General features: G+C 46.7%; 2 protein-coding genes across 5 annotated transcripts in view; both read left to right on the forward strand.

Moving 5' to 3' along the window:
- Positions 1 to 19,208, forward strand: part of UNC80 (unc-80 homolog, NALCN channel complex subunit) — a 130,867-nt gene extending 111,659 nt beyond the window's left edge. For 2 of the 3 annotated variants that reach the window (XM_059820381.1, XM_059820380.1), the window contains 11 exons: positions 570 to 693; positions 1,439 to 1,645; positions 3,169 to 3,353; positions 4,241 to 4,406; positions 5,319 to 5,498; positions 7,498 to 7,636; positions 9,677 to 9,733; positions 15,897 to 15,978; positions 16,493 to 16,604; positions 17,872 to 18,095; positions 18,945 to 19,208. In XM_059820381.1, the coding sequence (XP_059676364.1) occupies positions 570 to 693; positions 1,439 to 1,645; positions 3,169 to 3,353; positions 4,241 to 4,406; positions 5,319 to 5,498; positions 7,498 to 7,636; positions 9,677 to 9,733; positions 15,897 to 15,978; positions 16,493 to 16,604; positions 17,872 to 18,095; positions 18,945 to 19,208 (1,740 nt within the window). The remainder of the gene's footprint in view (positions 1 to 569; positions 694 to 1,438; positions 1,646 to 3,168; positions 3,354 to 4,240; positions 4,407 to 5,318; positions 5,499 to 7,497; positions 7,637 to 9,676; positions 9,734 to 15,896; positions 15,979 to 16,492; positions 16,605 to 17,871; positions 18,096 to 18,944) is intronic. The other variant, XM_059820382.1, reaches the window with a different exon arrangement.
- Positions 19,209 to 23,002: 3,794 nt separating this feature from the next.
- Positions 23,003 to 25,331, forward strand: RPE (ribulose-5-phosphate-3-epimerase). Of its 2 annotated transcripts, XM_059820428.1 has the most exons (6): positions 23,003 to 23,124; positions 23,263 to 23,342; positions 23,481 to 23,620; positions 23,930 to 24,064; positions 24,229 to 24,315; positions 24,775 to 25,331. In XM_059820428.1, exons 1-6 carry the CDS (start codon positions 23,003 to 23,005, stop codon positions 24,895 to 24,897), a joined length of 687 nt encoding a protein of 228 aa, XP_059676411.1. In that variant the 3' UTR covers positions 24,898 to 25,331. The 2 variants fall into 2 exon arrangements, with proteins under 2 accessions (XP_059676411.1, XP_059676412.1); XM_059820429.1 differs by lacking the exon at positions 24,229 to 24,315.
- The last annotated feature ends 2,348 nt before the right edge of the window (positions 25,332 to 27,679 follow it).

The following is a 27,679-nucleotide window of genomic DNA, read 5'->3' on the forward strand; positions in this document are numbered from 1 at the left end:
AAAGATGAAAGACCTTTCAAGTTAGGCTTGACTATGCGTCAAGAAGTAAATGTGCATTTTGTGTATTTCTCAGGAGCTCGTTCTTTGTATTAGGGAGGATGATAGGGCAGCACAAAGTAAGGCAGAACAAAAAACGTGTTCGGGAATAACCTCCATGTTCGGACAGCAGAATATTTAGATCATGTCATTTGTGCAAATTCCTCTGTTCGTTTTTTTTTATTCCCATAGTCTGGGTCAGATCCTGATCCCATTCACAGCAGTGCAGAGTTTAGGACTAACACCCAGCTGACTCCTGTGGGATACATCTGATTTTGTTAATGGTATCTATGAGTTAGGAATCTGGGCTTCTTACCTCTTGGCTATGACAAGAGCAGGTGATGCCTGTGGTACTGTGTGAATTGCTTTTACTCCTGACTAAATGGTCTCAGGGCTTCTAATTCAATCAGGTCATCAATGCCGGTGTTGTACTGTGTAAACAGGGTGCCCGGGGGATCGTCATTCCCTGCGGTAACATGTGTGCATGATCTGCTGATGAAATCGTTTAATCCTTTCTTATTATTACTGCACAGGCTTTGAAAGAAGATTTCCCCCTAAGCCATGTCGTCTCCCCATTCACCAATCAGGAAAGAAGGGAAGGAATGCTTTTAAACCTACTGATTCCATTTGTGCTCACAGTAGGATCTGGAAGCAAAGGTCTGACTAATTTAACAGAAAGACATTTTCTCCCCCTTTTCTGACAACTGATGTTTGCACTTTCCCTGCTCTCTGTTGATTTTTTTTTTTATTTTTTCATTTGGTTTTCTGTCACTGGCAGTGTGTCAGCTAAGTGCCCTTTGGGTCCGAGTCTGAAAAGAGCCCCACTGGGAGAAGTTGTTGTTGTTGTTGTTTCTTCTCTTTGTTTCAGCTGTGCCATGGTTCTTGAGTCAGGTCTTACACAGATGTGCTCCTTCTTTTGAAACTGGAGTGCAGGGCAAAACAAATCTGTTGTAGCAGAAGCCACAGAGAGGAGCAGAGGTCACAGCATTGTGTGCCCCTGTGGATCACAGTCTGCCCAAGCCACACCACTTGTCTGGCACAAGTCCTGCCTCCTTGCTTTCTTCTATAGAGGGTGATCACTGGTAAATCCCTAAATGAAAGCAAAGAGTAAAGGGAGAGGGGAATGTCAAAAGGAAATCAGATTACGAGACCACGGAACGGGACGTTTCTTTGTGCTGTGTAGCCCTGTGTTCGTGTGTGTTTGTGTTGGCGCTGAAATAAACTTTGCCTTTGCTTGCAGGAGGAGAAGCAGCATAACAAGGTGTGGGGGACGGAGTTTTGGCTTAGGGGACATTTGAGATTGCACCCCATTTTGGAACTGAACAGGGTCTGGATCTTTTGGGTGTCTTTGATGGGATGTAGCCTGATCTTTCTCTCTCTCTCCCCTCCCACTGCATCTCAGACAGCCCCTGGCTGGAGCAGCCTGAGGTCCTGCTGCTGCTCCAGACTGTTATCAATATCCTCCTGCCACCTCGCATCATCAGCACTTCCCGCAGCAAGAATTTTATGCTGGAGAGCTCCCCTGCCCATTGCTCCACCCCAGGGGACGCGGGGAAGGACCTGCGGCGGGAAGGGCTCGCAGAGTCCACCAGCCAGGCTGCCTACCTGGGTGAGTGATGGCTTCTGCCCACCGCTGGGAAGAGACAGAGAGAAAGTGGAGCGTTCGAGACGGTAGATAGCACCAAAGAAAACCGTCTCAGGCAGGTTTGAGCTGCTTTAGGTCTTGTCCTGAACAAGAGCCCAGGCCAGAGCGTGAAGCCAGGAGTATCTCTGGAATGTATTGCAACGTGAACAGTGTCTGCACTGCAGCTGGAGGTGATTGCAGCACAGCTAGAAGTCGCTCAGTTTTCCTACTGCCAGGATATAGCAGTGAAGCCACAAAAGGCAAGTCAGACTGCCTACCAGCCCCTAGTACCACAGCTGCACTGGCCCCTGGCTAGCTAAAGTGAAACGTGATGCAGCCTGTCTGGCTGCTGGCCCTGCGCACACACGGTTCTTACTGACTGATATTCCCTCTGCTCACTGTATGCTGCTGCAAGGTAGTACTGTATTTTCTCACGTATGACCCACAGGTGAAAGAAAAAATAATCAAATTGGAGGTGCAGCAGCAGTGCAGATTATCAGGGCTATATGGGGATAGTTTTGTCTCAAAGCTCTCACTCCCTCCAACAGCTGCTCTGTTTCTGATTTTGTGAGGGCATTTACCTGAAGACTTATATTCAGGTCTTTCTTAACCCATATCTGAGGAATGGGGTAACACTGACGAAAAAATGGCAATCATCACCACTGATTTAGCCCCCCACCGCAACAAACCTGGATAGGGATGTGTGATGGCTGAGTTGTCTTTGCCATCCCATCAAGAAAGATGGAGTAGTCAACCTTCCCCCAACAATTCGCAGGCCTCCCTGTTTGTTCTAGACCAGGGGAGCATAGAAAGCAGGAGATTCCTCATCTCTCCTGTGAGCTAACTGTTGGTCACTGCCCACTTTAATATAGAGCATTGTTTTGAACCTCATCGCTGTTAATCCCCATTTGTAATGCAGTGCTCTTGTGAATTATGGCCCTTGGCTTACTAGACCGTATTTTTGTTTAGATTACAGTTTAGTTTAGCTGTGACTTATGCAGCTGCACTGCTAGAAAGGTTCTTTTCGTTACCCCATAAATAACCTGGAGGTTATTGTGCTCACAGGCTGACTCTTCGTGTGGATATGCTTGATCAAGATTTTTGAGGTTGTCTGATCAGCCAGGGTTGTGTTCCGCCCCCCCTTCTCCAAGCTGCTTTCAAAATATCTGAATTCCAGGAAGACAAAAGAACTCTGCAGGGAGGGAGAGGGGAAGCTAGAGCAAGAAAATACAGAGGAGCTTAGGTTTGACTTAGGAAAATTTCTCTGGAAATGGGACTCTCAGTCCTGACCCAGAGGCCTTTATTATAAGGAGGTTGCCCTCCTTCCCTGCAGCAGCTGGAGACTGATAGAAAAGACACTTGTGACTGAGGTGTGTGCACGTGCACGTGCATGCATGCATGCCTGTGTAGGTCTGTGCCCACTCTGGCCCCCCATTCCTCCCTAAATGCTTGCAAGGGACACTGATAACATCTCTGACTGCCATTTGCTGGTGTGTGTTCCCCTGTAGCCCTGAAGGTGATCCTTGTTTGCTTTGAACGCCAACTGGACAGCCAGTGGTACTGGCTGAGCCTGCAAGTCAAAGAGATGGCACTGCGGAAGGTGGGAGGGCTGGCCCTGTGGGATTTCCTCGACTTTATCGTACGAACACGGATCCCTATCTTTGTGCTCCTTCGGCCCTTCATCCAGTGCAAGGTAACAGTTGCTTTGGCTCCTGCTAGATCACTCCCTCAAGGCAAGATATCCTTTATTCCCCCGCTGAGAACAGCGGAACGGCATTCCTGGAGGAACTGTGTGTTTATGTAGCGAGTGGCTTTTCAGAAGTTAGTAAGCCTGTGAACCCTTTGAAACTAAATCACAGGGCTTTTTCCGCGACAACTATAAAGAGTATGCCAGGAGCTCTGATCCACGGATTACAGCTAGTCGGAGTTCCCCTGGGTGGGAAAATACTATCAACCTTGACCAAGAGGGTTTGCATGTGGACTCAGTTTTGCAACAAAGACACTCAAAGCCCTCGGAAGTAGCGTGGGTGCTCTGAACCCAGGAGGGGGTTGGCATGGTTGGCAGAAATCTTCCAGAAATCCCTCTTCTGTACAGAGCCGGGTAATAACAGCCAGGAAGGACCACTCCACTTTCCATCTCTTGGGTGAAGGTCCTGACAGGGCACTTGTGGATGGACAGACAGCTGCTAGGCTGAGGCGGCCAGGCCTTAAGTTAATCACGGCTCTTCCCTGCTTACCAGGTAGACTAGCACGTGGTACTCCACCTTATTTAGCCTACCGTGTCTCACCACTTGGACAGATTAAATAATCTTGGAAGAAAGAGCTGTCTCATGTCTGCGGGTAGAGCTTAGTATAAGGAAGCCCTCATCCCCATGTACCAATGTCAGTGAGGTTTTGATACCTGTTCAGTCAAATATAAGTTTGTCCCTGAAAGACAGGTGGAAACCTCATAGCTGGAGTCAAAACCTCATGGCTACAAAGAGGACAGTCTGCTGGCTGCAGGCTCGTGCTGGTCTGGAGACTAGTCCCAGTTCCCTGGGCATCATTTCCCTGCGATGCTAATGTGTCCCAATTTTGCAGCTGCTGGCCCAGCCAGCCGAGAACCATGAGGAGCTGACAGCCCGACAGCACATTGCCGACCAGCTGGAGAGACGCTTCATACCGCGCCCGCTCTGCAAGAGCTCCCTCATTGCCGAATTCAATAACGAGCTGAAGATCCTGAAGGAGGCGGTGCACAGCGGGTCCGGTAAGGAGGAGAGGGGAGAGCTAAGGGCCGTCAGCCCAAGCTGGCGAGCTGGCTCACCTCTAAGTTGGTTTGTGAGGCAGACCTGCCCACTGCCTAGGAGAGGGATGGGGTAATCCACCCACACCCCGACAGCCTGCCCCTGGGTCAGGCCCTATGTCCAGCCCAGCCTTGCCACTGGGCAGCCAAGAGAAGTCCAAGTTAGCTGTGACATGCACCTTGTCGTGCCCATTTTTTTCCACTAAGTCCGTGTCCCATTTCCCAGCAGCCGCCTGTCACTGTCACAGCTGGCTTGTGCAGCCCCAACCCACAACGCAGCAAACTGCCACCTACAGCTCTGTAAATCCAAAGCTGCTTGTGTAGAAACGTCTGTCTGTTTGTCAGCAGCAGATCTGTCTCCTCCTTTCTCCTCTTGGTCTCTTTTTGATTTTTTTTCTTTACTCTTACCAGCACGGTGCAGATCAGCATCCCGGCACTGAGGGTGCACTGAATTCTCTCTTGCATGAGGGGACACTTTTCTCCCGTAACAGTCACCCTTGTTGCCACGAGATGGCAGCCACTGCTTACACTCAGCAAGAGATTTTATGTGCTTTGTTCTTAAGAAAGGAAAACAAACTCAAAAGAAAATGCCTCAGCCTTTTTTCCCTTGGTAATAATTTGCCTTGTTCCTAAATGTTGAAGCTGATCTGGAAAATACGGCACTAAGACTGAGGGAGAAAACCAGACTGCATAAGAAAGAGAGAATTTGGAGAGATGAGGTGAGCCAGGGCAGCTGTGTCTGTTTTATCACCTCTGCCAACCCCTGCCCCACTAGTCCGGGCAGAATCAGGTGCCCGGCGTGACAGGAATGCTTGGCTGGTTATTGATTTCCAGTGCCATCACTGACTTGGCTTTGGTTTTCCCACTCTCGCGCAGCTTACCAAGGGAAGACGTCTGTCAGCACCGTGGGCACCTCCACCTCCGCTTACCGCCTGAGCCTGGCCACCATGTCCCGCTCCAACACCGGCACTGGCACGGTCTGGGAGCAGGACAGCGAGCCTTCCCAGCAGGCCTCGCAGGACACGCTGAGCCGCACAGATGAGGAGGATGAAGAAAGTACGTGGCTGCTGATTCGAGCTAAGCCCCCAGTGTTGAAGGTCTTTTCTCGATGCCTCAGAGGACGGCTGGGAGGGGAAGACAGTTGTCCCTGTCCCGGTGCGCCCAAAAGGCCCATCGGGGCACAAGACTAAGAAAGCGGTGTGGTTGCTACACAGCTCATGGTGTTAAAGCTTGGGTCGTTACATACCTCCTCACTTCCTCCTGAGCTCTGGGTAGGGAAAAGGGAAGGGCACAGGCAGATTGTTAGTGTATGAGACCTCGGCTGATATGCAATCCTCACAGGGCTGACAAGGCATTTGGCAATCAGTCCTCTCTTTGACCTTCACCGTGACACTAGGCAGGGGCTGTGGCTGGCTCAGTAGTGAGGGTCCTGTTCCTGCAGGATCTTAGTACTTCCTGCTCATCACTTCTGTCCAGACGCTCTGACATGGAATATGTTGTCCTTGTGCTGCATGGGATCCAGCTGTGGCTCTCTGCAGAGTGGAATGTCTGTGTGCTTGTGTCACTCGATTAACAAAGAGGAAATTAAGCCTTAAACCTACCGACAACAAAAGCCTGATCTCCCTTTCGGGCAGCTGGCAGGTTCTGGGGTTGCCAGGATTTCTGGTGCCAGTTTAGAAGGAATGGGGTGGTGAATCTTTTGGGGACTAATTTGCAATGACCTGAATGTTGCTTTGTCATTTCAGCTGAGTTTCATGTTATTCTTGGAATTTTGCCTTCTCTCTGCTTCTGAGCTGTCCATCTGCTTCTGAGTTGTCCATCACTGAAAGCCAGGGTAGAAAACTCTGCTCATATGTCATCAGGCTTGGGCTTCCCCTACTTTAGCAGGGACACTGTCTTCTGGTGCTGCAACGGTTGGTTGCCTCAATGCCTGCCACTCAGGCGCTTCGCTTCTGTATTTGAGGACTGCTGACTATTCCCCAAAGACATTAAACAAAAGGAATGAAAATGGGTGGCTCAAAAGAAAGGCCTGTGCAGTCACGGCAGAATTGCCTTTTGGGAAAGCAGTTAGCCCGAAACTTGCCAGGCTGAGCCCAACTTTATTTCAGCTGGGTTCATCGCTAAACATTGTACAATCCACCCAGTATTGTGCTGCTGATATATTGCTGAGATACTCGCTGTGGCAAACTCTGGTTTCAGCCTCAGATTAATTATGAGCTACTGTGTGGAACGATGAGTGCCATCTTCCTGTTTGCTTGTGGCCATATTACCTCAGCCCTGCCTCAGCCTAATGCTGCCATAAAATATTTCAGTATATCAAAATTGGAAAAGGTCAGAAAGAAAAGAGAAAATTACACAAAACTTCCCCTTTGTTTTATTTGTTTATTTGTAATTAGAAGTTGTTGTGGTAAAAACCACGGAAGAGTCATTTCTTCCCAGGTACTTTATATAATTTGAAACAGCACTGAAAATTTCAAGCAGTCCTGATCACAATCCAACTGTCTGCATAATTCAGTTGCAGTAAGATGTATTTGAGTCAATTTATCCAATTTTTTGGTGACATTTTAAAATGTATGTCCCAAAGGGTGTTAAAGGGTGTCAGTTCTGCATTTTTCTGTTATGTATTTTATCTTTTGTAACAGTGCTTTGCTATATCCTAGCAGCAGTTTATTTCACACCAGCAAAATGTCCGGTTACGACTTTTATGCCAGAAAACACTGTGTATTAACAAACAATTTATTAATCACAGGAATTAAGCCCTAGTGGAAGCTCAATTCCCCAAACGTTTTCCTGAGAGCCATATAAGCTGAAAGCATACATAAATCCCTGCCCCATGTGCGCTGTGTTCCTCACCCTGCAGGGTTTTATGCGTACCTCTTTCTGAACTGCGACTGTAAAATCTAATGGAAGTATTCAAATTTGCAGGCTTGGGGTCTTGGTAAGTAAACGCTGGGTACACCTTTGGCATCCTGTTGTCTCTTGACACCTGTAATTATGTAGGTGGGATTTGGGGTGGTTGTTTCCTCTCCTTCCCTGTTTTTTTTTTTCTTTCTAGATGACTCCTTGAGCATGCCCAGTGTGGTAAGTGAACAAGAAGCATACCTTATGGGTGCCATTGGGAGGAGGCGGTTCTCCAGCCATCTCTCCAGCGTGTCTGCACCTCAGGCTGAGGTGGGCATGTTACCCAGCCAAAGGTAACAACATGGGCTTTTCACCTTTCCCATTGTATTCACGAGAGCAGAAACGGCGCAAGTATATTACGTGTACATTGGAGATGTGGGATAGTAGAATCAGTGCCATCTTAGTGATGCTAAATTTATTCACCCTGAAATAGTGTTGGACCAAGGGTGCAGGGTTGGAAAAAAAAGATTTTCCAGGATGATCTGTGTTGCGTAAGGTCCGTAAGAACAAGCTGTCATCCATAGAAACCTTCCTCTTAAACAGTTTCAGAAACCCTCAGCACTATTATTTTCCTCTGCTAATACCATGGATAGCAAAAAGAAAACACGTGATTTTGGGGTTATGCATTGAACCGGGGGACCGCACGCAACCTGTGTAGGGAGTGGTGAGGAATCCTGAGAAGCTGGGATGGGGGGCAGAGGCGTTCTGTTTGATTTACTTCGTTTTCTTCCATGTAGTCTTTGTCCTTCCTAGAACAGTAACTAGCTCATCTCAGAAACTGTCAAGTTCAAAGATAGGCTTTAATACTGTTTAAAACCAGAAATATAGTTGCTGATAGCAGTAACTTTGAATGCCTTATTCCTGGTTGACATGGAGTGGTGAGGAAGAGATTGGAATTTGGGAAATGTACGTCTTTAGAAGATGTAGAGAGAAGTTCTGCATTTAAATGATTTTTTTGCTAAGTAAGCAATGTTTATTGTTTTATTTGTCTGAGACATAGTTATCCAAGGATATCTGACAATGGGCAGATTAATTTATGTTATTTCCTTTGAACCTTTAAAGAATAAATTCTACATTATCTCTTGACCAGCCTTGTAAAATCAAACAACATTGTTCCCTCCCCAGTCTTGCTTGGAATTAAAGAAATAACCTTGGTACATGAAGGAAAAGTAACAGCTGTGGTACATACCAGCAGAGATAGGAGAAGTGATTTACAAGAGAGAAGTTACACAGATTTTATCTGGGCGTTTTCACAAAAGGGCTTACAGGAACTCATTTGACTTTTGAACTCAATTGATTCAGTCCCTTTGTTTCTTGAAAAATTAATATGCAAGACTGCATTTTCCTCAATCTTTCACTACCATCTTCAATGCATAAACTTCGTAAGAGTCACAGTTGACTGATAGCAACGTTTGCTTTGTGCAATCCCAAGTCATGGTGGCGCTGAGAAAAAAAGACTTTAATTACAACAGAGCTTTGCTCTCTGCTTTTTAAGTACATGGTATACCAGGAGAATGGCTTTTCATCTGTGTAGGGGAAGTACAAGCTCAGCAAGCATAATCATAGTCCGCAACGTCATGCCCTTTTTAGTTATGGATGGTCTCTGGGCTTTCAGACTGCCTCACAAATGTAAACTAATTAATCTTAAGTAATATTATTATTGCTTTCCTGCTGGTAACCCAGCAGACTGCTTTCTTTCTTTCATGTTTTTCCTATGGGCTGAGAAGGCTGCTCCTGCCCGAATGGCTGAAGTGTAGAAAAGCAATGTGCTTGTGTACTGGTTTGCCAGGATCCACGCCAGCTGTTTACTTACAGTTTCATTGCACTACGAGACCTTGTTTTCCAGATGTTTGTCCTTAGAGTCATACCAGAAGGAGAGTGATCTATAGCTTATGGGAGATAGATTAGCCCTCCCGCAGGAAGAAGTGGCTCATGGGGAAGGGGGAAGAAAAAAGCTTTCCATGAAGCTGGAAGTAAATAGAACCAAAATAAATGAAAATGCTGCAGGAAAATGGCTTTGGAAACAGTTCCCTGCCCTTATTTCCTGTGGGAACACATCCTACCGAACTCCTCATCTGCCTGAGTCTCAGTAGAGATGTAGCAGTCTCCATGCAGTGTAAATTCCCTCTAAAGACTGCTCGTGTTATCAGATGTTCTTTCAGCTCCTCTGAGTCATATATGTGCTGTTGAGCGTGCGAGACCAATTAATGTTACCGTCCTTTTTTTTACTTTTTTTATTCCGTTGATTTTTTTTTTCCCTTGAAAACAGAGACAATCGCATGCTTTTTGCATTTTCTTTCCCTAAATTCTTAATCTCCCTGCCCCTCCTGCAGCGAACCTAATGTCCTCGATGACTCCCCGAGCCTGGCCACTGAGGGCAGCCTCTCTAGGTACAGTGTTAACACTACCTGTCTGTCAGTGTGTGTGCTGGGAAACGAGCCGTTTCCAATCTCCGCTGTCTCTTCTCCTCACCTTTTGTCGCTCCTTCCATCTCTGTCTCTTGTGGCTCATTGATATTCAGGCCTGTAAGTCAAAGGTGTAGCAACCCACCTTCAGTTTTCAGCTTTGATTGCCAATACCTTTGAGGAGGCTAAGGGGAGGGGAAAGAAAAAAGCTGTGGCAAGTGAAAGAGCGGTCTGGCTGGCTAGCTTCGGGGTTTTCCCCTTGTTCAGCAATTGCTTGAAAGGCATGAGAAAGATTATCCACCAGGCATTAGCTGTAGCCTGTTATAAGCATTAGTCTGGAGGCTTATATAAAACAGAGACATCTGTTTTTCCATTCTCCTCACAGTGCTATCACCACAAAAGACTTAATAACAATATCAAGTTGTGTTCCTTAACATTCACTAATAAAACTAATTATGCTAGCTCCTGTGGAATATAGTTCTCTGTGGATGCTTTGCAGTAATTCTCATTATTTTACAAAGTGTTTCCAATTGTCAAATGACAGCTTTAGAATGCTTGCAGGTGAACACCATTAATACATGTTTAAAATTGCCCTGTCAGTGCCGGAGTTCAAGTCTAGCTGTTCCCCATTACCCGTGGACAGGGGAGCTTGTGTGCAAACACCGTTACAGCCGTGCCTGTCAAATGGGTCAGGAGTGAGCTTAGAAGGGAGGTCTGCACCTTTAACGGCCAGCTCAGCCGTGTTAATCACCCTTACTGTCCTGCTGCTGCGCTCACACCTCTCAACCCATCCTCATGAGGTTGGAGAGCTGTCGTTAGTCCCCAGAGCATCTCTGTTTCCTTCCAGAAGAACAGGGCCCCTTACGCTGGCAACATGGAGGGTAACACACTGTTTCATCACTTTACCACACCAGCTGAAGATGTGGGTATGCTGAGAGGCGTTTGTGTGAATGGTTTGTATTTTGTTAGCTTGGTTTTAGATGTCAGTAGTGGCTTTTCGGGGTAGGGACAGGCTGCTTTCTTCATTTGTTCATCCTTCTCGGCTGACAAATGACGAGTTTATCATTGGTGGTGCCACTGAGATCATCCCATGATTCATGGTGTCCTTTGTGTGCGTGAATCCTGCTTTGGCAGATCAGTCTCTAATTGGTGCTACTGTAGGAGTGGCTTTAGGAAAAGACATCGGCTTGTTGGCAGAGGCAGGAATATTGTTATCTGGTTTTGTGATAAAGCAAAATGGATGGCATGGTCATCTGAGCACGTTTTGGGGCCTAAAGAGAACAGAAGCCATTCAACCAAAGAAGTTAAGTGCCGTCCCTTAAGTAGAGCTAAAAACTCACGACACTTGAGGAAGGAGAAGGTCCGTATCTGAGTTAAAGCCATAATGACCTGATACCAGGTTACATCAGTGTTGAATTTGAAATGTTTTGATCTTGTTAAGCGGAGGAGAGTCACTCCTAATCACGGTGGTGAGGCTGAGGAATATGAGACAGCTAAGTCAATGGATGAGCTCAAATGCAATAATTTATTTTGAACCCTGAAATGTAATCAGCTGTACAGTGGGTTCCTACTATTTTCTGTCACACCAATTTTCACAAGGGACCAGGACACTGTATCCTCCACTCTACTCTATGGTACAGACATTTCCTTAGGCAAAGAGATTAACAGATGTACTTGAGAGTCAATTCTGTAGAGGTTGTTAATTCTTTTCAAGGAGCGGGCACTAAGATCTGAAGGAGGGGCATCAGGGCTGCAAAGCCTTAGAAAGAACGAAGACAGGGAAATACTGCAAATTCTTATAAAAAGGCTAGGTTACAGTTCTGTAAGGAAGAAAAGATGTTTCAGCTGCATTGTTAAATGTGCAAATTGGATTCCTCCTCTAAAGGACAGAAGTAATAAAGCAGATGTTGTAGGAGCTTATTATGCTGTGGGGATCATAGGACAGAAAAAATGTGTTTTTATATTCAGGAACATTAGTTTTGAATAAAGCAGGCTTGAGTCTTTCTTACATAACTTTGATTTCGGCTGGAGCACAATGATAACAACTGTTTAGGATTGCCTTCTGAATTCAAAAGCTGATGTTTAGTCATAACTGACATAAAGAAATAAATCATATGGAGACTAGACCCTTATGGAAGGTAGGAGTTTTAAGTAAATTAAATAGTGACAAACACAAAAAAGAATAAAGTCTGCTTCCCTTTGTTCTATAGCAATTAGAGCCAGCCGTGTAGAAGAGCAGGGGAGACAGGAAGGCGATAGCATTTAAGTGCTCAGAAGTAAACAGATAGCATGGGGTACGGGGCTGAGGAGCATATGTGTCCAGCATCGCGATTTGTTGTGGTTATAATCTGAGAGGAGAGGATATTTTCCCGAATCAGAAAGGAAGAAGAATGAGAAGTCACTGTAATGGAAATCTGTTGCACAAACACATTTCCCTTTGATATTTGTCGTTATGCCTATCTTAGCTTAACGGTGCCTAATAGGGAAAATCAGAGTGAATTCACATTGCCAGGGCAAGCGCAGCAGATCTAACACTAACTGGGCTAGGATGTGTCTGGGAATACAAGACCTGGAGTTCATCTACATTCTAACCCATTCTCCACTGGCCTTTGTCCACTAACCCTCTCATTCAGATGTGTTGGGACACAGAGTGTGTAATGTTCTACCATAATGGCATGGCAAGCGTGTACACCTCTTTAACAGACATTTAAACTCCTTGCTTCCTTTGTCTCTGTTTGTTTTCTTCTTTTTTCTTTCTTTTTTTCTTTTTTTTGGCTGCATGGTTTCTTGTAATTCATGAATATCACTTATTATAATTGCCAACCTGATAAAGTTTCATTTAGCCCCCACGGTATGACTGCACTGGCTGTCATTTCTTGTAGAGCTGGCAACACGCTTCCACGAAGCTGGGTTTGTTTGATCTTTTGCTCACCTGTCTCTGCCCTAACTATGCAATGGGAGTAACATTATTGTGAAGATAAAACCCCGGCAGAGATACTCAGAGAGTGTGACAGACCATCTTTGTGATGGGCAGGAAAAAATTCTCGTTTGTTATTCCCAAATAAATCTGGTTCATGTACTGCAGAAAACCCCTTCTTATTGATCACATTGCCACAGGAGGGAAACGTACTGTCAGCTGAAATGGCATTCGATTCGGTGTTCCTTGACTGGGTCCCACAGGCTGCCGGAAAAGTGGTATACTCCTGGTCAGGTCTGGTAAACATGGAGAGACAGAAAAGGAGGGAGGGAGGGCGACGCAGAGCCAACAGTCTGCCTGCCACACTAATTTTCACGGAAACAAGATCAGTAGTGCTGTTCTTTGATGTGAAAAGAAACCCTCGCAAACCCTCGTGAAGTGAAAGGTTATATCTGAAAATTCAGTCACTCCTCTGAAATTTGCAGTCTTTATGATTCTCTCTCTCTTTCCTTCCCTTCTGCAAAATTTGGGGATAGAAGGCAAAAAGACAGCCACAGCAGGACTGTGCTGTGCGCAGGCAGCTCTGCAAAACTCAGCTGCTCTTGGGTCCACCATTTGCCTGCAATAGGTATCTGCAATTTCAGCTCATAAGATCATCCCAAATTATACCAATTTGTGTAATGACTCAGTACTGGAAATAAACATCTACCCGCTCACTAAACTCATTTCACTTATGACATAAGCCAGGCTGAAAATCCCAGACTCCAGCAGGAAGACACAAAGTCCAGCCTTTCTTTTGCTCACCTATTGTTTGTCTTCAGTGCACAAATTACTCCATGGGAATCGTTTTTTGCCTCATGTATAGCCTCTGTGCCCTCATGCGGTTCATGTACTCCCTTTATCTAACGACTTTTTCAAAGTGTGCTCATGATGCATGTGAAATGAGTTGGTTTCACCACTATAAACAGTGTTTTGTACTGAATATAATTGTAGTCTTTCTGCTACAGCCATTTATGTCTCCTCACTCATAGAACTAAGAGTTACTGTTCCTTCATCAGAAATTGGAACAGTATTCTCAATAGCTAGTCCGATAGAAAATTACTTTTTCAAGACCTTCTCCAGCTAATTCCTACTTAATTCACATACTGATAACTAGTCTAAAAACTTAAAATTCAGAGGAGTAAGTTTTTATGTAATCCTAGAAACAGAAGATTAAGAAAATTCTACAAGCTGTAATTGTAGGTAGTCTGGATCATAAATCTAAAGACTAATTTAAGCGCGGTCTCTTTCCTTTAATAAGGAACGATGTGTTGCTTCTGGACCTACCAGTCATATGTGCTGCAGTCATTGTCTGGGTCAAGAACACAGTCCTACCAACAGGAAGTAACTTTGAGGACTCTGCTTATTCATAGGCGGGTGTTTGCATGATGTTTAGGATGCTTTGTATGTAAATCATGTCAATACCCTACGTAAAAGCTGGAAAATATGTTCCAGAGACTGGTGATCTCATTTGGAAGAGCTGTCTGAGGGGAAAAAAGGACTCAAATATATCTTGTTTGTTCCAGCTTTCAGCTTGCAGAAGCTTTTCCTTTTTTTCCAAACCACTGCAGCTGTGGTGAGATTGCTGAGGGCATGCCTAGGATGATTAGGCTGTGGTCAGACAATCAGAAGAGGAACAGCTTCAGGGTCTTAAGATGTCTCTCTCCTTGAACCTGCCCATTGTCTCCCCAGTAGAGCTGGTAGACACGCACGCATATGGTTTAGTCCAAAGTCTGGCTTTAGTTTAAACTGATAAGGGAAGAAGGAATAGGACCTTCAGGTCAGGTAACCAGACTTCAAGCTGAAGCAGACCAGGAAGCTCTCATGTTCTGTTCCACCGAACCTTCTAAGGGCAATAACTTCTGCCAAAATGAAGAACGAGCTGTTCAGGAGACAGAACGTTTTAAGCCTCTCCACAGACACCCTCCATGCCTTGTCTGACCATGTCCTTAGGTTTGTCTTCTTCCTCTGCTCCTGTAAGCTCAGGCGTTAAACCTTCACTCTGTTGGTGGTACTGAGCTCCTCCAGGGAGATCCAAGGAAAACATCTAAGAGAAAAGAATGTTGTTTTCCTTTAGATTAATGCAGGCCAAAGGCAAAATGCATTGTAATACTGAATCTTCAACAATGCATACCAGATATAGCTGGAAGTTGCTTAAATAGGATGTGTGGCTCAGTGGATTCCAGTCTGTCCCAAATAAGCAGCTGCCTGATTTAAAAGAAGTCCATCTTAAATGTTAGTTGCTATTGTAACCATATGTTTCTCAGACATAGTTCATTCAGCTAAAATGTTTTGTGACCGCTGTCTGCTAAATGACCAGTTTTTAACTGTTCGGAGGAATACAGTACCTCAATGAAAATGAGGGGAGGGTGGTATTTTTATATTAAGTAGATTAAATGGTCAGCTGAATGGTAGAATGAGATGGTATGTAGCCAAGGATGTTTTATTGCTAAAGATTCTTTTACTGCAGATTCTCAGATATTTTGTGGCAAGATATTAAAAACTAAAAAGCTGTGTTTATATATATATATTAAAAAAAAAAAAAAAGTCTACTTGTCTTCTTTGTTTGTTAGCCACAAAAAGACTTAAGGCTGCAAGTGTTGAGTGTGGGGCCTTGTTCACATAACTCATGCATCCATTATGTGAATGGATCCTTTGTCACTTTGTGTTTGTTTTTTGTTTGTTGATTTAAATCAAAATTAAAACCAGACGACAAAATTGTGATGAGGCTGTGGAGTCTATTTGGGAGGGGAAAAAAAAAAAGCTTTTACAACATTGTCCTTGAAAAAGAAAAGCAAACAAGAAGGCTTTTGAGCTAGGAAGCTGATATTCTTGCCTTTATTGATGAAGCCCATGTGGCAAAGGATGCAGAGAAGTGAGTGTTGCTCAGTGGGATGCATCAATCAATGACTGAAAACTGAAATCTGCAGTTATTTATATTTGGATGCTACCTGTGCGTGGCCAAGTCCTGAATGCCATGGCTCCACCTCCCACCCCTTCCTGAGCCCCGGAAGCCACAACCCAACAGACACGTCCCCCCCATCCTTCAAAGACAGTATTGCTCTTTGAAGTGACTGTGCCATTAGTGGTTGGTTGGTTGATTTATTTATTTATTTTAGTCACAATTGCCAGGACACCTACTAGTTAAAGGGGGTGCTCTGTGCTTGGCCTAATGCTGTCAACATCTAACAGGGTGGCAAGCGTGCAGAGCGAGCCAGGACAGCAGAACCTTCTTCTGCAGCAGCCCCTGGGGCGGAAGAGAGGCCTGCGGCAGGTGAGAACACGTGGAGGGAACAAACTGTCTCTCCTTCTGCTTGAGATGGTTTGTTTTTTCTCGTCTGTGTCTGTTTTGAAATGATTTGTGGATGTGACATGTCCCTTCTACCTAATTTGTGATACACTAGCGCAGTCCGTTGAGTTTGCAGGAACCATAGCACAAGTGGTAGCTGTGAAGCCTGACAAATCCCTAAGAGAGGAGGCGCGCTTTGTTTTGAATTCCCCAATCTTCCCCTCTGCAGGCTCTTTTTTTTTCTTTTTTTTTTTAAATTAAACGATGGTCACACAATCTGCATTGCATTACATTCAGTATTGAAACTGAAAAGGCACAAAACCCAGAAGTTCATATGAAGGAGATGTCTGAGCCAAGGAAACCTTAAAACATATCTCTGCTAAAAGCAGAGTGAATGGGTATCTAGAGGAATAGACAACGATGATCTGTTCTCCTCACAGAGGAGAAGTTGTGTAATATGTGAACATTCATCAGCCTAACTCTTTCTTCCAATGTTTAGCTTCGACGACCACTGCTGTCACGTCAGAAAACTCAAACCGAACCTCGTAGCCGTCACGGAGCTCGACTTTCAACCACGCGGCGGAGCATCCAGCCAAAACCAAAACCTAGCGGTAGGGCACTGCTGCGTTTCCAGAACCAGCACTTCATATTTGAAAGTAGAAAATACTATGTTGTTGTTTTAGCTTAAAGGAAAAGTTAGTGTGTTTGAAGAGTATGTAAGTTGTTTTCATTGTAGAAACAAGAGGTGCCATGTTCTACTAGTCTGCGTTTGGTTCAAGTCGGCAGTGACTGGAAATTATTGCCATCAATTTGCTCTTCAGTAGCCTATATTAAAGTGAAGCCCCAAATTTTTTTTTCTTTTTCCCTAGTAAGCAGATATCCTATCAGAAAATCACCCCCTCAAAACACTTTGATGGCTTCTCCAAAGGCTTTCAAGGTGAAACTGGACATGGACAGTGAATTATCATGTCTCCTAGAGGTGTGGAGAATTTAGGGGACAGGTGTCCTCCATTCAGCATGCCTTGTCCAAAACCTCCAGACGTGCAAATCTTGAAGCTGCTATTGAGTGTAGCAGAAAGAAGGAAATTTCCTCTCATTTACAAGCTTAGCAGTACAGAGCTTTAAGGGTTGTATATGGAAATGAATACAGGCCTGTTCTAGTCCATGCTGTATGTTCCCAGGAGTCAGCGCTGCCAAGCAGAGCAGGTGGCTGTATTCTGTACCAGCTGAAGTGAGCAGTTAACTTTGGAGGACACACCTGGAAGAGCAAAGGTTGCTTGCGAACTTTCTGGGTTTCTAACCACTCAGCCAGGACTGTGCTGGGGCAACAGCACTGCTGAAGATGTTTGAAACATAAAAGTTGACCCAAAATAATTAAGAGCAGGAGCAGGGGTATCAGCTTTACTGTTAAGTTTTAGTCTAGCTGTCTTCAGCCTGTGCTGTCCTGTTATTCTGTCAGTCTGCAGGAATGGGGGACAATCAGCTGCCCTCTTTCTTTTCTCAGATTTCCTGCAAAACGTTGGGCAATTCTCATCTCAGTTTTCCTTTTTTAGCTGAGGGCAGAAATGCCTCACTGACATGGCAATTCAATTCAGTATATCCTTCTGGGATGGAAAGATGTTACGGGTGGCATTTATCTCACCAAGCCACGACAAAGATAGGTAGGGTGTCTAGTCTTCAAGAGATCCCTGACTCTTGCTGTGGCTTTAGAGGAAGCCTAGGGTAAATTAAACTCCATTCAGACAGCTTATAAAGATGGAATGAATCGTGAGTCCTATCTTAGTTGTAAAAACTCCAGGGATCTCCTTTCCTTGTTGTGTTCTCCTTCACAAATTGTAGCATTTTAATAGTCCGTTTTCTGGGCTTTGTACCCTTCAGCAGAGCAGAAGCGGTCGGTGACTTTCACTGAAGCCCAGCCTGAGGCAACAACAGCTTCCCCAGGGGACCCGTCATCATCATCATCGGCTCCAGCGGGCCAGCAGCAGGCCTGCAGCCGCGGCAGCCCCCAGGTGACCAGCAAGCAGGAACCGCCAAGTAAACCTGTGCTGACTTCCTCACCTGCCATCGTTGTAGCTGATCTCCACAGCCAGACCACCGGCCAGGTAACGCGATTGACGGTTTTGTCATGTGTGTCTGTCCACTGCTGCTTCAAAGTTGCCGGGCAAGTTTCTAGGGAAATGCCTGATGCATTACAGCACTATAACAAAAGCTGGCGGTGAGTGAAGACAGCAAACTCTTCTGTGTGTCTATTCTTCAGGCTGGGTTTGCTGTCCAACCCCCTACTTCTGCAAACCGCTCGCTTCTAGGTCTACGCAGTGATTCTTAATTTGCAAGTATATTCCCTGCATCTTCCCTTTCCATCTTCGCGTCACATACAGTATAGTCCTTCTGGACCTGCTCACCAGTGGAAGTTTTCATCAATAGGTTTTTACAGCTTGCTCTCTGAGAAATGCGTCCTTAAGGAAGGACTCCTTCAAAACCTCAGGACTGTTTTAGCAGAAGCATCACATTTCAAAAGAAATTGCTTGTCCAACATTTTTCTGTGTTGGACACCACTGAGGACAGTGCAGGGACAGTCACAGTCATCCCTCCAACACATCAGTGACACAGAGATTGCTTTTATACGCCCAGATATCTAGTGTCTTTTGGGGGTTATGTCCTTTGCCATGAACAAACGAAAGACACCCGTCTTGAGAATACACTAAAAAAAATGAAATAAGGAAGTGTTAAGGACTTAGACCCTTCTGATCATTGCTACAAATTTGATTCACCAGCAAAAATGTATCATTGTTCAGGTAAAATTTGAGGGATTTATAATCTGCAAGTGCCTGGCCCTTTATGGTAAAAAGTATTCCCGAATGAGAAAATATTTGATAGATGTTCCCTTGCTTTTTTCCTTCCTCTCCCTCCCACTTTCTCTGAGCCTGACCACTGGTTCTCCTCAATTGTAGAGTGAGGCACTTTCTACCGAGAAGGAAAAAGAGGAGGGCTTGGAGTCCCGGCCAACAACGGCACAAAGCACCCCACCCGCACAGCTCTCTGACACCGAGGACTATGCTGGCCTCGAGACCACCAGCCTGCTGCAGCACGGGGACACCGTCCTTCACATCAGTGAGGACAATGGGATGGAGAACCCCTTGCTGGCCACTCACTTCAGCTTCACGCACGTGGAGCTTGGGGAGACTGACGTCGACCTCGATGAATCTCATGTTTAACTCTTGGGGAGGTGCAGTAGTGGGAGGAGGAAGAGAGAGTGTACCTTCTCCTTTGAGCTCCTTGGTAACTAGTAACTACTTAAAACAAGAGCACTTTATTACCCGAAAGCAGAAAATAGCTAACAGCTGATTGCTATAGACTGGCAAATTTCTGTTTGTGAAATCTATTTCAGTTCAGGGCAAGACTGCAGGAACAGAGAATTTTTACAAAATTCTCAGGGTAGGGGTGTGTGGGCAAATATGTGGTCCAGAAAACCTTGCTCTGGCAGCCATGTGCTGTGATCGGCAGCCTCGCTGGGTAAGCGGGCTGTTGTACTGTATGAGACAGAGAAGAGAAGCCTCTTTTGAGATTGTGCCCAAGATTTATTTTTGTAGTGTTTTTGAGAGGGGGGCTATATAGTAGCTGAATCCAAGGCTCTTACACCTTGGTGCTGACAGTGAAAACACTGACAAAAAGTACCAATCTAAAGCTTGATTTTCACAAGCCTGGGACCATTGTTTCTAACTTGCAGAGCAATGATAAGCACCATGGAGCAATTAGACTTTTTTTTTTTTTTTTTTGGCACCGCAGACTTTAGCTGAGTTTACTTTTGTCTGTTGGTTTCATTCCACTCTGTTAAGATATTGCCCTTGTGCTACAAAAATATTTGCTCTGTAAAACTAAATACAGTACATACCGTAAGAAGGAATGCACGTGCTGTGCACAGATATAGATGGGCAGGGGGTGAGTGGTCTGCAGATGGTATAAATAGCCCATGCTGTCCTGCTTAAACGTACAGAGTAATTCATCTCCACAGCTTAAAAAAACCCCAAGAAAAACCGCATCTGGAATGTGTGGACCTTCCGGTACCTAGCAACTGCTCCACTGATGCTGTCGTATGTACTTAGATATAGGGATTTAAAGTAAATATTTATATACGGTATTTTCATGTTCCTATATATATAAAAATATAAATATATATGTACATTGTAAACAAAAGATGGCTAATTGCAGGGCAGAAACTTGATGAAAGAATCTATTTTTGGCATGTTGAGATTGTATTTAAAAAGGTTCCATTTTATGTATGTCATATTCATGGCTGCAAGTATTAGAGACAGAGAGAGAGAGAGATATATGTATCATTTATACGTAGGCGGAGGTCCCCGTGGGGGATCAGCTGAAGTCACAGCTGAGTTATGAGCTATGGTGCAGCATCGTGGCATTACACTGAAATGTGAATTTAGCCATTGGCTGCTTACGGGCAAACTGCAAAACAGCTGTGAAACACAAACTATGAAATCATAAGCAACGCCCAAAGTTACCCTGTGCTTTGGGAATCATATACTGCCTTTTTCAGCTTACATTAGAAGAACCAGAGTTTATAATCACGGCATTATTGTGCAGAGAAAAATGTTTTAGATCATCCCGAGAGCCTGTAAGATGTGCTAATTACCAGTTTGTCTTCTGAGGGCTTGTAATTTGGATGCACGCATCGTAAAACAGCCTTACTGAGGAGACAGAATGATATCCTCCTATCCATCTCCAAAGAGAGACTCGCAACTCTCTTCGACAGCTCTGCAACAGCTGTTGAAAATACTGCCATACAAATGACTGCCTCGCTGCTGTAGTGCCGCGTGCAGTTTTTACTGTTGCGTGGAAAATTAACCATATACCTGACATCAGGTTTCAGCCTGCTGAAACCCATGGAGCCTTCAGGCTGTGCTGCCCGGTATTTGCCAAACACTCAGATGCGATGGAGCTGTGCACCCCAACCTGAGGAGGGAACTCACGCACGTTAAACCTCCGAAGGCAGCAAAAGCCATCCTTCTCCCAGGCTCATGGGTGTGGAGCATGCTCTGCTTCCAATGCATTGGTGAGAGATGGAGACTCTCAGCACCTCTTGGGAAAAGCAGGGCTGAAAAGGTGACTATTTTTATAGAGCACCACCTATATCACCGTCTCTCGCTGTATATAGGCGGTGCACTAACGCAACTTTAGAGTGTACAGTTTTGCGAGAGAGGTGGTTGGGTGAAGATGGCAGTGTCTCGATCCGCTGCTCAGTGGGTGTCCTGAATGACAAACTGCTTAGTCTGCTGACCAAAACATGCTGTACTGCTTCTTATCTCCTCAGCGCACGGGAGCCAGCACCACCTACCTATAGGAGACTGCTTTGGATTAGCTCCTAGCTTGGAGGTCACTCAAAGAATTGCTAAATTCCAGACGCTAAGTTTTATTATTAACAGTGACGCACAAATGAGAAAGAACACAGCTTCACTTTCAAATCCCAAGGTAGGCTGGGTTACTGGCAGTCGGGTGGGGGAGGAGAGTTTTAGACACGAGCTGAGCGAACGGCTGGGACACAACACGTACAGAATTCATGGTGCGTTTTATAGTGACCTTTTCCACTGAAAATGAGAAGGCAGCATCTTCCTTAATGAAAAGTAGATGCCTCACCATGGTACCCCACTCTAAGGATGAGAAAATAACTGTGATTTACTTCGTTTAATTCAGTATATGTAATAAATGTTGGCATTCAGGTTTCCCACTGTCACCAGTGAATCCACAGTAGTAAGCCATAGCAAGGACAAAAATGCCTCTTTTTAATGTCTACCCTGCTAGAAATCAATGCAGCTTAAAATGACGTAATCCGTAATTTAGTTTTATTCAGGTGGCCGGGTAGACGGCTTTGATTTTGTTGGATGGTTGTTGAGAGATGGAACAGACGGGCAGAACAGTCGGTCAGTTTTCTCACGTGTTTTACTTTCCTATGGGTTGCACTTGATGTACCAATGGGGTGCATACAATGTACTTTGGCTGGTTTTGTGCTTTCCTCCAGTATCTCTGTAACGGAACTGGTGTATCTCTGCTGTGAAAACAAACAATGCTGCTTCATTAGTGTTAGAGGCCTTAAGCGCATGTCATGTTCAGCAACCGTCTGGGCTGTGCGAGTCTTGTCAGTGTGTCAGTCCCGTTGCCTCAGCATTTTATGCAAACGCTGTCCCGAGGACTAAATACAGAGGAGTCTGACGGCAAAAGGACAGAGTTCTGTGTTTCAGCCCGTTGCGCAACGCGGTGTCGGCCTCCCTTTCTAAAAGGCTTTGATGCGCTGCTATTTGAGACTACTTTGTTCCGCGACGCGGATGGCGTTTGTTAAACTTTAGCCCTCCGCTTCCACCCCCTTGCCTTGCCGTAGGTCGCCCGGCCTCCTGCGGCCCCCCGGCCTCCTGCGGCCCCCCGGCCTCCTGCGGCCCCCCGGCCTCCTGCGGCGGGTGCGCCCAGACGGTGCGTGCCCGCCCGAGAACGTGGCAGGGCCTTCAAGTAGCACGACAGCCTCGACCGGGGCTTCAGGGGCACCCGAACGTCCTTTCCGGGGATCGTGACCAGAAACCCCTGTCAGCAAGGCCTGCCCCCGCCCAGGTTAGGCCCTTGGCCCGAGGGTGGCTGGCGAGAGACCTCTGTGTCCTCCCCAGCCCGGGGAGGGGCCCCTCGGGGAGCGAGCCCACAGCTCTGTCCCCGCCAGGGCCCGGGGGGGCGGAGGCGCGCTGGGCCGTGAGGCCGGGCCCCGGGAAGCCCCGAAGCCCCCGGGCCGGACGCACGGCTGGCGGGTGGCCGCTGACAGCCTCAGGCTGCGCCATCTTCCCCCGCGGCGGCAAGGCGCGGGCCAGGTGGCGCGGACCGCTAACAGCGGCTCCCGCCCGCGCCGCCGAAGATGGCGGCGGGCGGCGCGGGGCGGGGCGGCGGCGGCGGCGGCGCGCGCCCCGCTCCCGGCAGGCCGCGCGGCGGCGGCGCATGCGCGGGGCGGCGGGCGGCAGCGATGGCGTCGGGGTGCCGGATCGGGCCGTCCATCCTCAACAGCGACCTGGCGGCGCTGGGCGCCGAGTGCAGCCGCATGCTGGACTGCGGGGCCGACTACCTCCACCTGGATGTAATGGACGGGTAACGGCCGGGGGCGGGCGGGGCCGGGCCGGGGGCGCGGGGGGCGGCCGCCCCGAGGGTGCGGGCGGGCGGTCTGCCCCGTCCCCCCCCGGCCGGGCGTAACCTGCGGGCGGGCGGGTCTCTCTCTTCGGCCCCAAGACACTTCGTCCCGAACATCACCTTCGGCCACCCCGTCGTGGAGAGCCTGCGCAAGCAGCTGGGCCAGGAGCCCTTCTTCGGTAAGGGGGCGGCCGGGCGGGACGCGGGGAGCGGCGCCGGTCGGCCCCTGCGCTCGCCGCCCCTCCGGTAGCGGGGGGAGGGCGGGGGCCTGCGGGCGCTGCGGCCTGACGGCTCTCCGCTCTGCCCGCCTCTCGCAGACATGCACATGATGGTTGCCAGGCCAGAGCAGTGGGTGAAGCCAATGGCTGTCGCTGGCGCCAACCAGTACACCTTCCATCTAGAAGCTACGGACAACCCGGGGGCGTTGATAAAAGACATTCGGGAGAACGGGATGAAGGTGAGGGGAGGGTAGGCTTGGAGTAGCTGCGCTCGGCTTAACTAACCGCTGCCTTGCCGGCAACGCAAAACCCCTCGTTGCCGTTCCGGGTGGTCGGAGATGGGCGCGTGTGGCCCTAACGCTCTTTGGGCGCAAAGTCAGCCTTCGATTGTAGCGTAAGAAAATCCGGAATCTTTATTCAAAGCAGCCTGCTCTTACCGCGCTTAGACACGTAATTATTTTCCTAGGAGTCTGTACCCGGCTCAAGCCAGTCTCGCTGCGTTTGTGTCATCCTAAGGTGCGCTCGGATTTGTCTTGCCTCTGCTGCAGGTTGGCTTGGCCATCAAGCCTGGCACTACAGTTGAACACTTGGCACCTTGGGCCAATCAGATAGACATGGCTTTGGTGATGACGGTAGAACCTGGATTCGGAGGGCAGAAGTTTATGGAAGACATGATGCCAAAGGTAAACCGCGTTCCGAGTTCCTTAGTTATTGAGCTTAAAGCTCATTAACAGTATGGAGCGTAGCGGTGAAGTGAATAGACCTTGCCTGGGTGGGGAAGAAGCTATACGTAACTGCAGCAGCTGAGTGCGGATCTCAGTGGCAACCTTTTTATACCGTTTCTCAGGTCCAGTGGCTGCGGACACAGTTTCCCTCGTTGGATATTGAAGTGGATGGAGGCGTTGGGCCTGACACCATCCATAAGTGCGCAGAGGTAAGAAAGAGGCTGAAGCGGAGCGGCGTTCTCGGTCATTGTGTTAAGAGACTTAATCGTCCCTCGGAAAATAAAGCTTAGGAGGCTTTGCATTTTGACTGTTAGTTTTCAGAGGGAGCAGTAATGCACGTGTAATACCAAAAGCTACTCGAGGTCTAATGTTGTGCCTCTTTTCAATAGTGTCTACTGAAGCCTCCCCTAAGCTAGAGAAGTTGTTTGTTTCTTGTATGTTTGGGTAAATAGGAGCAGTGATGAAGAAATTACCTATTTGGGGAAGAGCTGTTTCTTCTGAACTCGATTTGCGGCTGTAGTTAGGGGTATGTTACCTGTGTTCCACAAATAGCACGTGTTCGCCCACCAGCCTAGAGTTCACTGCCTCCTGATGTGTTATACAGCAAGAAAATGCTTTAAGAAGTGGATCTGTTCCGTGTTATTGAGTGGGTGTTTAATGTCTTTCAGGCAGGTGCAAATATGATTGTATCTGGCAGTGCTATTATGAAGAGCGCAGATCCAAGATCTGTGATCAATCTTCTAAGGAATGTGTGTTCAGAAGCAGCTCAAAAGCGCTGTCTGGATCGATGAGACCTACCCGAGCAGTGTTCAAGAAGGCTCTGTGCGTGCAGGAGAACCCTTGTTTCTTGTGCGTAAGGGAGGGCTGGATGAACGTTAATTACGGAAACTTGTTGCTGCTGAACAGAGGAATCATTCCTTCGCTGCAATGAAGCAAGCAGCAGTGAAAAACATTCTGGCTGTCTTTCAGGGTTGGAAATGCAATGGTTTGAACCTGTCTCTTGATTCTGTGGAGGCTAATTTTATGGCACAACCTATGATGCTGGCTGGATTGAACTAAACTTCAGTCAGTTTGTTTGCTTGCTAGAAGAGTGTAGCATCACCACAAGCAATCTCTCTTGTGGAAGACTCTAATCAAACTGCCTTCTGCTGTCTGTATTTTGTCATTTGATCTGTGCATTCCTACAAAACTTTGCCAATATCTGCATTAAACACCCCTCCCTTGGTGTGGTAAGTCTCCTTTAAGCTGACTGTCAAAAGTGACTGGGTTTGGGAGTAAGTTTGGGAAAAACGCAGTTTAAGGGGGCTAAGAAATCCCACGGATGCTAGAAATGTTCCTATGATGTTTTGCTTTTACTGCATGGAAGTACTTGACCTACGTAAGTTGAGCATCAAACGAGTCAGTGCAACATCTTTACCAAGTCACAAACTGGGAAATATCTTCTCATTTACCTTTCAAATAGCCAGTTAAGATAGCTGTGTCTGAAATTCCTGGAAGTGACGAAATTCCACGGAAGAATGTTGCTTTAAAACCCTACAGATAGTTTAAAAAAAAAATCCTTTATCTTGACCCACAGCCTCCTTGGTTTGCACATATGCCTGAGTAAATGATTAAGACGGAGGCATACAGGAATGTTATCTCCTGAAGTGATTTCAGTGTGTGTATGTATGTAGGTTGAAATGCACTGCATGGAGATGGCTCTGTAAAACAGCTTAATGCTCCCCTTAGTTATGAGGCCAAATAGTTCTCATACTTTCAATTTGCTTGTGCCAACTTCATAGCCTGGCCTGTTGGGGCATATGAAAGGTGAGTTACACCCCACTAGAGGAAGATCGGAGCAGGTCATTTTAGATGGACCTGCTTCCCGTGGCTCTAATTAGTATTGCTGACTCCTTTAATATTTCATGGTATTGTGCATGGTATTTTTCCCTTTAAGTTGTAATTACAGAAGGGTTGCAAACTGTCTGCTGCCCCAGGGGAACAGGCCAGCAGGCTCAACAGCTGCAGCCAGTCGTTCCACAAGGCCAAAGCCAAATCTGTTGTCCTTGCAGCAAAGCTGGGCACATGTCACCTACCAAATGCTGAGGCAGTGCTAGAGCTAGATGCACTCCCCCCACCCCTGCTTCTTCTAAGCCCAGGGCCTGGGAGGTGTCCCACAGACTGCCCTCCGTTTGGTGCTTGTGGAAGGAGACCGCTGCGGTATGGTGTGAGTCGCTGCTATTGTTCAGTAGGAGGAGCCAGGGCTAGTTCAAACAGTCTAGACAAGTGTCTGAAATGGCTAAATGACTACTTTCTCCTGTGTGGTTAATTGTGGTTTAGGTGAACAAATGTTTTTGCTTCCTGCTTCCACTTGCAACCCCATTTGAGAACTAGCAAAAGAAAAAATGGAGTCATCTGGACCTACTGCACTGAAGACATCTTTCAGAAGAGGTTTGCCAAGAGGGAGCTTGGCTAGGAAAGGTAATAGTTCAAATGACTGTTAGATGTGTTAAAGCAGCTTAGTCGTACCTCTGGAAAGAACCTGTGTAGAGTCTAATATAGTGTGCATAGAGAAACAGTCACGGCTCTGGTAGCTAAATGCAGCCACAAACAGGCTATGGAAATGTTAGTTTAGGCTTTGGAAGTGTGGATTTTCGTGCTATTGAAAGCAGTAGGACAGCAGCTGTAGAATCCTTGCGTCCTGCAGTTGACTTTAAGCTGATGTGAAAGGGTAATCAAACTATTTCTGGTTTTTGGTTGGTTTTTTTTTTCCCCTAATTAATTGGGGGCTGGGGCGGAGGGCAGATGTCCCAAAGTCATACTAGTTAGTTGCCAATACTGTGCTTTGTTCTGAGCATGGAAACATACGGCATGTTTTCTTTCACGGGTTGTAGCCACTTAGTTTTAAACCTGGTGGTTTGCACCTCCATTGACTCTCAGGTTAGGAGTGTTGTGGAGAGAGAAATTACACAGTAAAATCTCTCAACTGCTGCTTTCTGTCTAAATCCCACCCAGGCGGGCTTGGGTAGGTGGCTACTACTGTAGCAGCTTTTTACACATCTAAGGTTAAATCTATTAGTGACCACAGAGCATCCATGGAGGTTAACAGTAATGATACTTGTTCTTTTGATGCTTAAGATGGTTCCAGTTTCTTGCCCCTATACAGTAACAGAAGTAATCTGTTAGGCTCTAGTTAGGCCTGTCCTGCTGTACTCAGTAAGCCCACAGCAGAAGCGCCACAGCTGCGGGACTTGACCTGAACACTAACATGAAAACCAAAAGAGCGGCTGGCATCGTATGCACAGGGCCAAATAAACCCCAGGACCGTTAGATGTTGCAATACCCTGATAAAGCAAAGTTTCAGCAACAAGGGAGAGCACAGTCTGGTGATTTTAAGTCACATGGTCCAGAGCAGTCCAGGGTGATCTGACAGAGCAAAGGCTCTGTCTGCACTGGAAAACAGGATAAAAGAAAGAGATACAGCTGAGTAAGGCTGGGCTTGGACATGTGCTCCACAGGGTAGTACGGCGCACATCCCTGAGCAAGATAAAAAAACCCATCAGTAGACACACACAGAGAGCGCTTAATTTTAAT

Source organism: Gavia stellata, chromosome 8, assembly GCF_030936135.1.
Source record: "Gavia stellata isolate bGavSte3 chromosome 8, bGavSte3.hap2, whole genome shotgun sequence".
NCBI classification, from domain to species: Eukaryota; Metazoa; Chordata; class Aves; order Gaviiformes; family Gaviidae; genus Gavia; species Gavia stellata.

Bases quoted from the DNA above. Each gene is read 5' to 3' on its own strand.
- RPE (XM_059820428.1), top strand. From the start codon at position 23,003: ATGGCGTCGGGGTGCCGGATCGGGCCGTCCATCCTCAACAGCGACCTG. The intron at 23,621-23,929 runs GTGAGGGGAGGG...CCTCTGCTGCAG, and splicing joins TTCGGGAGAACGGGATGAAG to GTTGGCTTGGCCATCAAGCC. The intron at 24,316-24,774 runs GTAAGAAAGAGG...AATGTCTTTCAG, and splicing joins CCATCCATAAGTGCGCAGAG to GCAGGTGCAAATATGATTGT.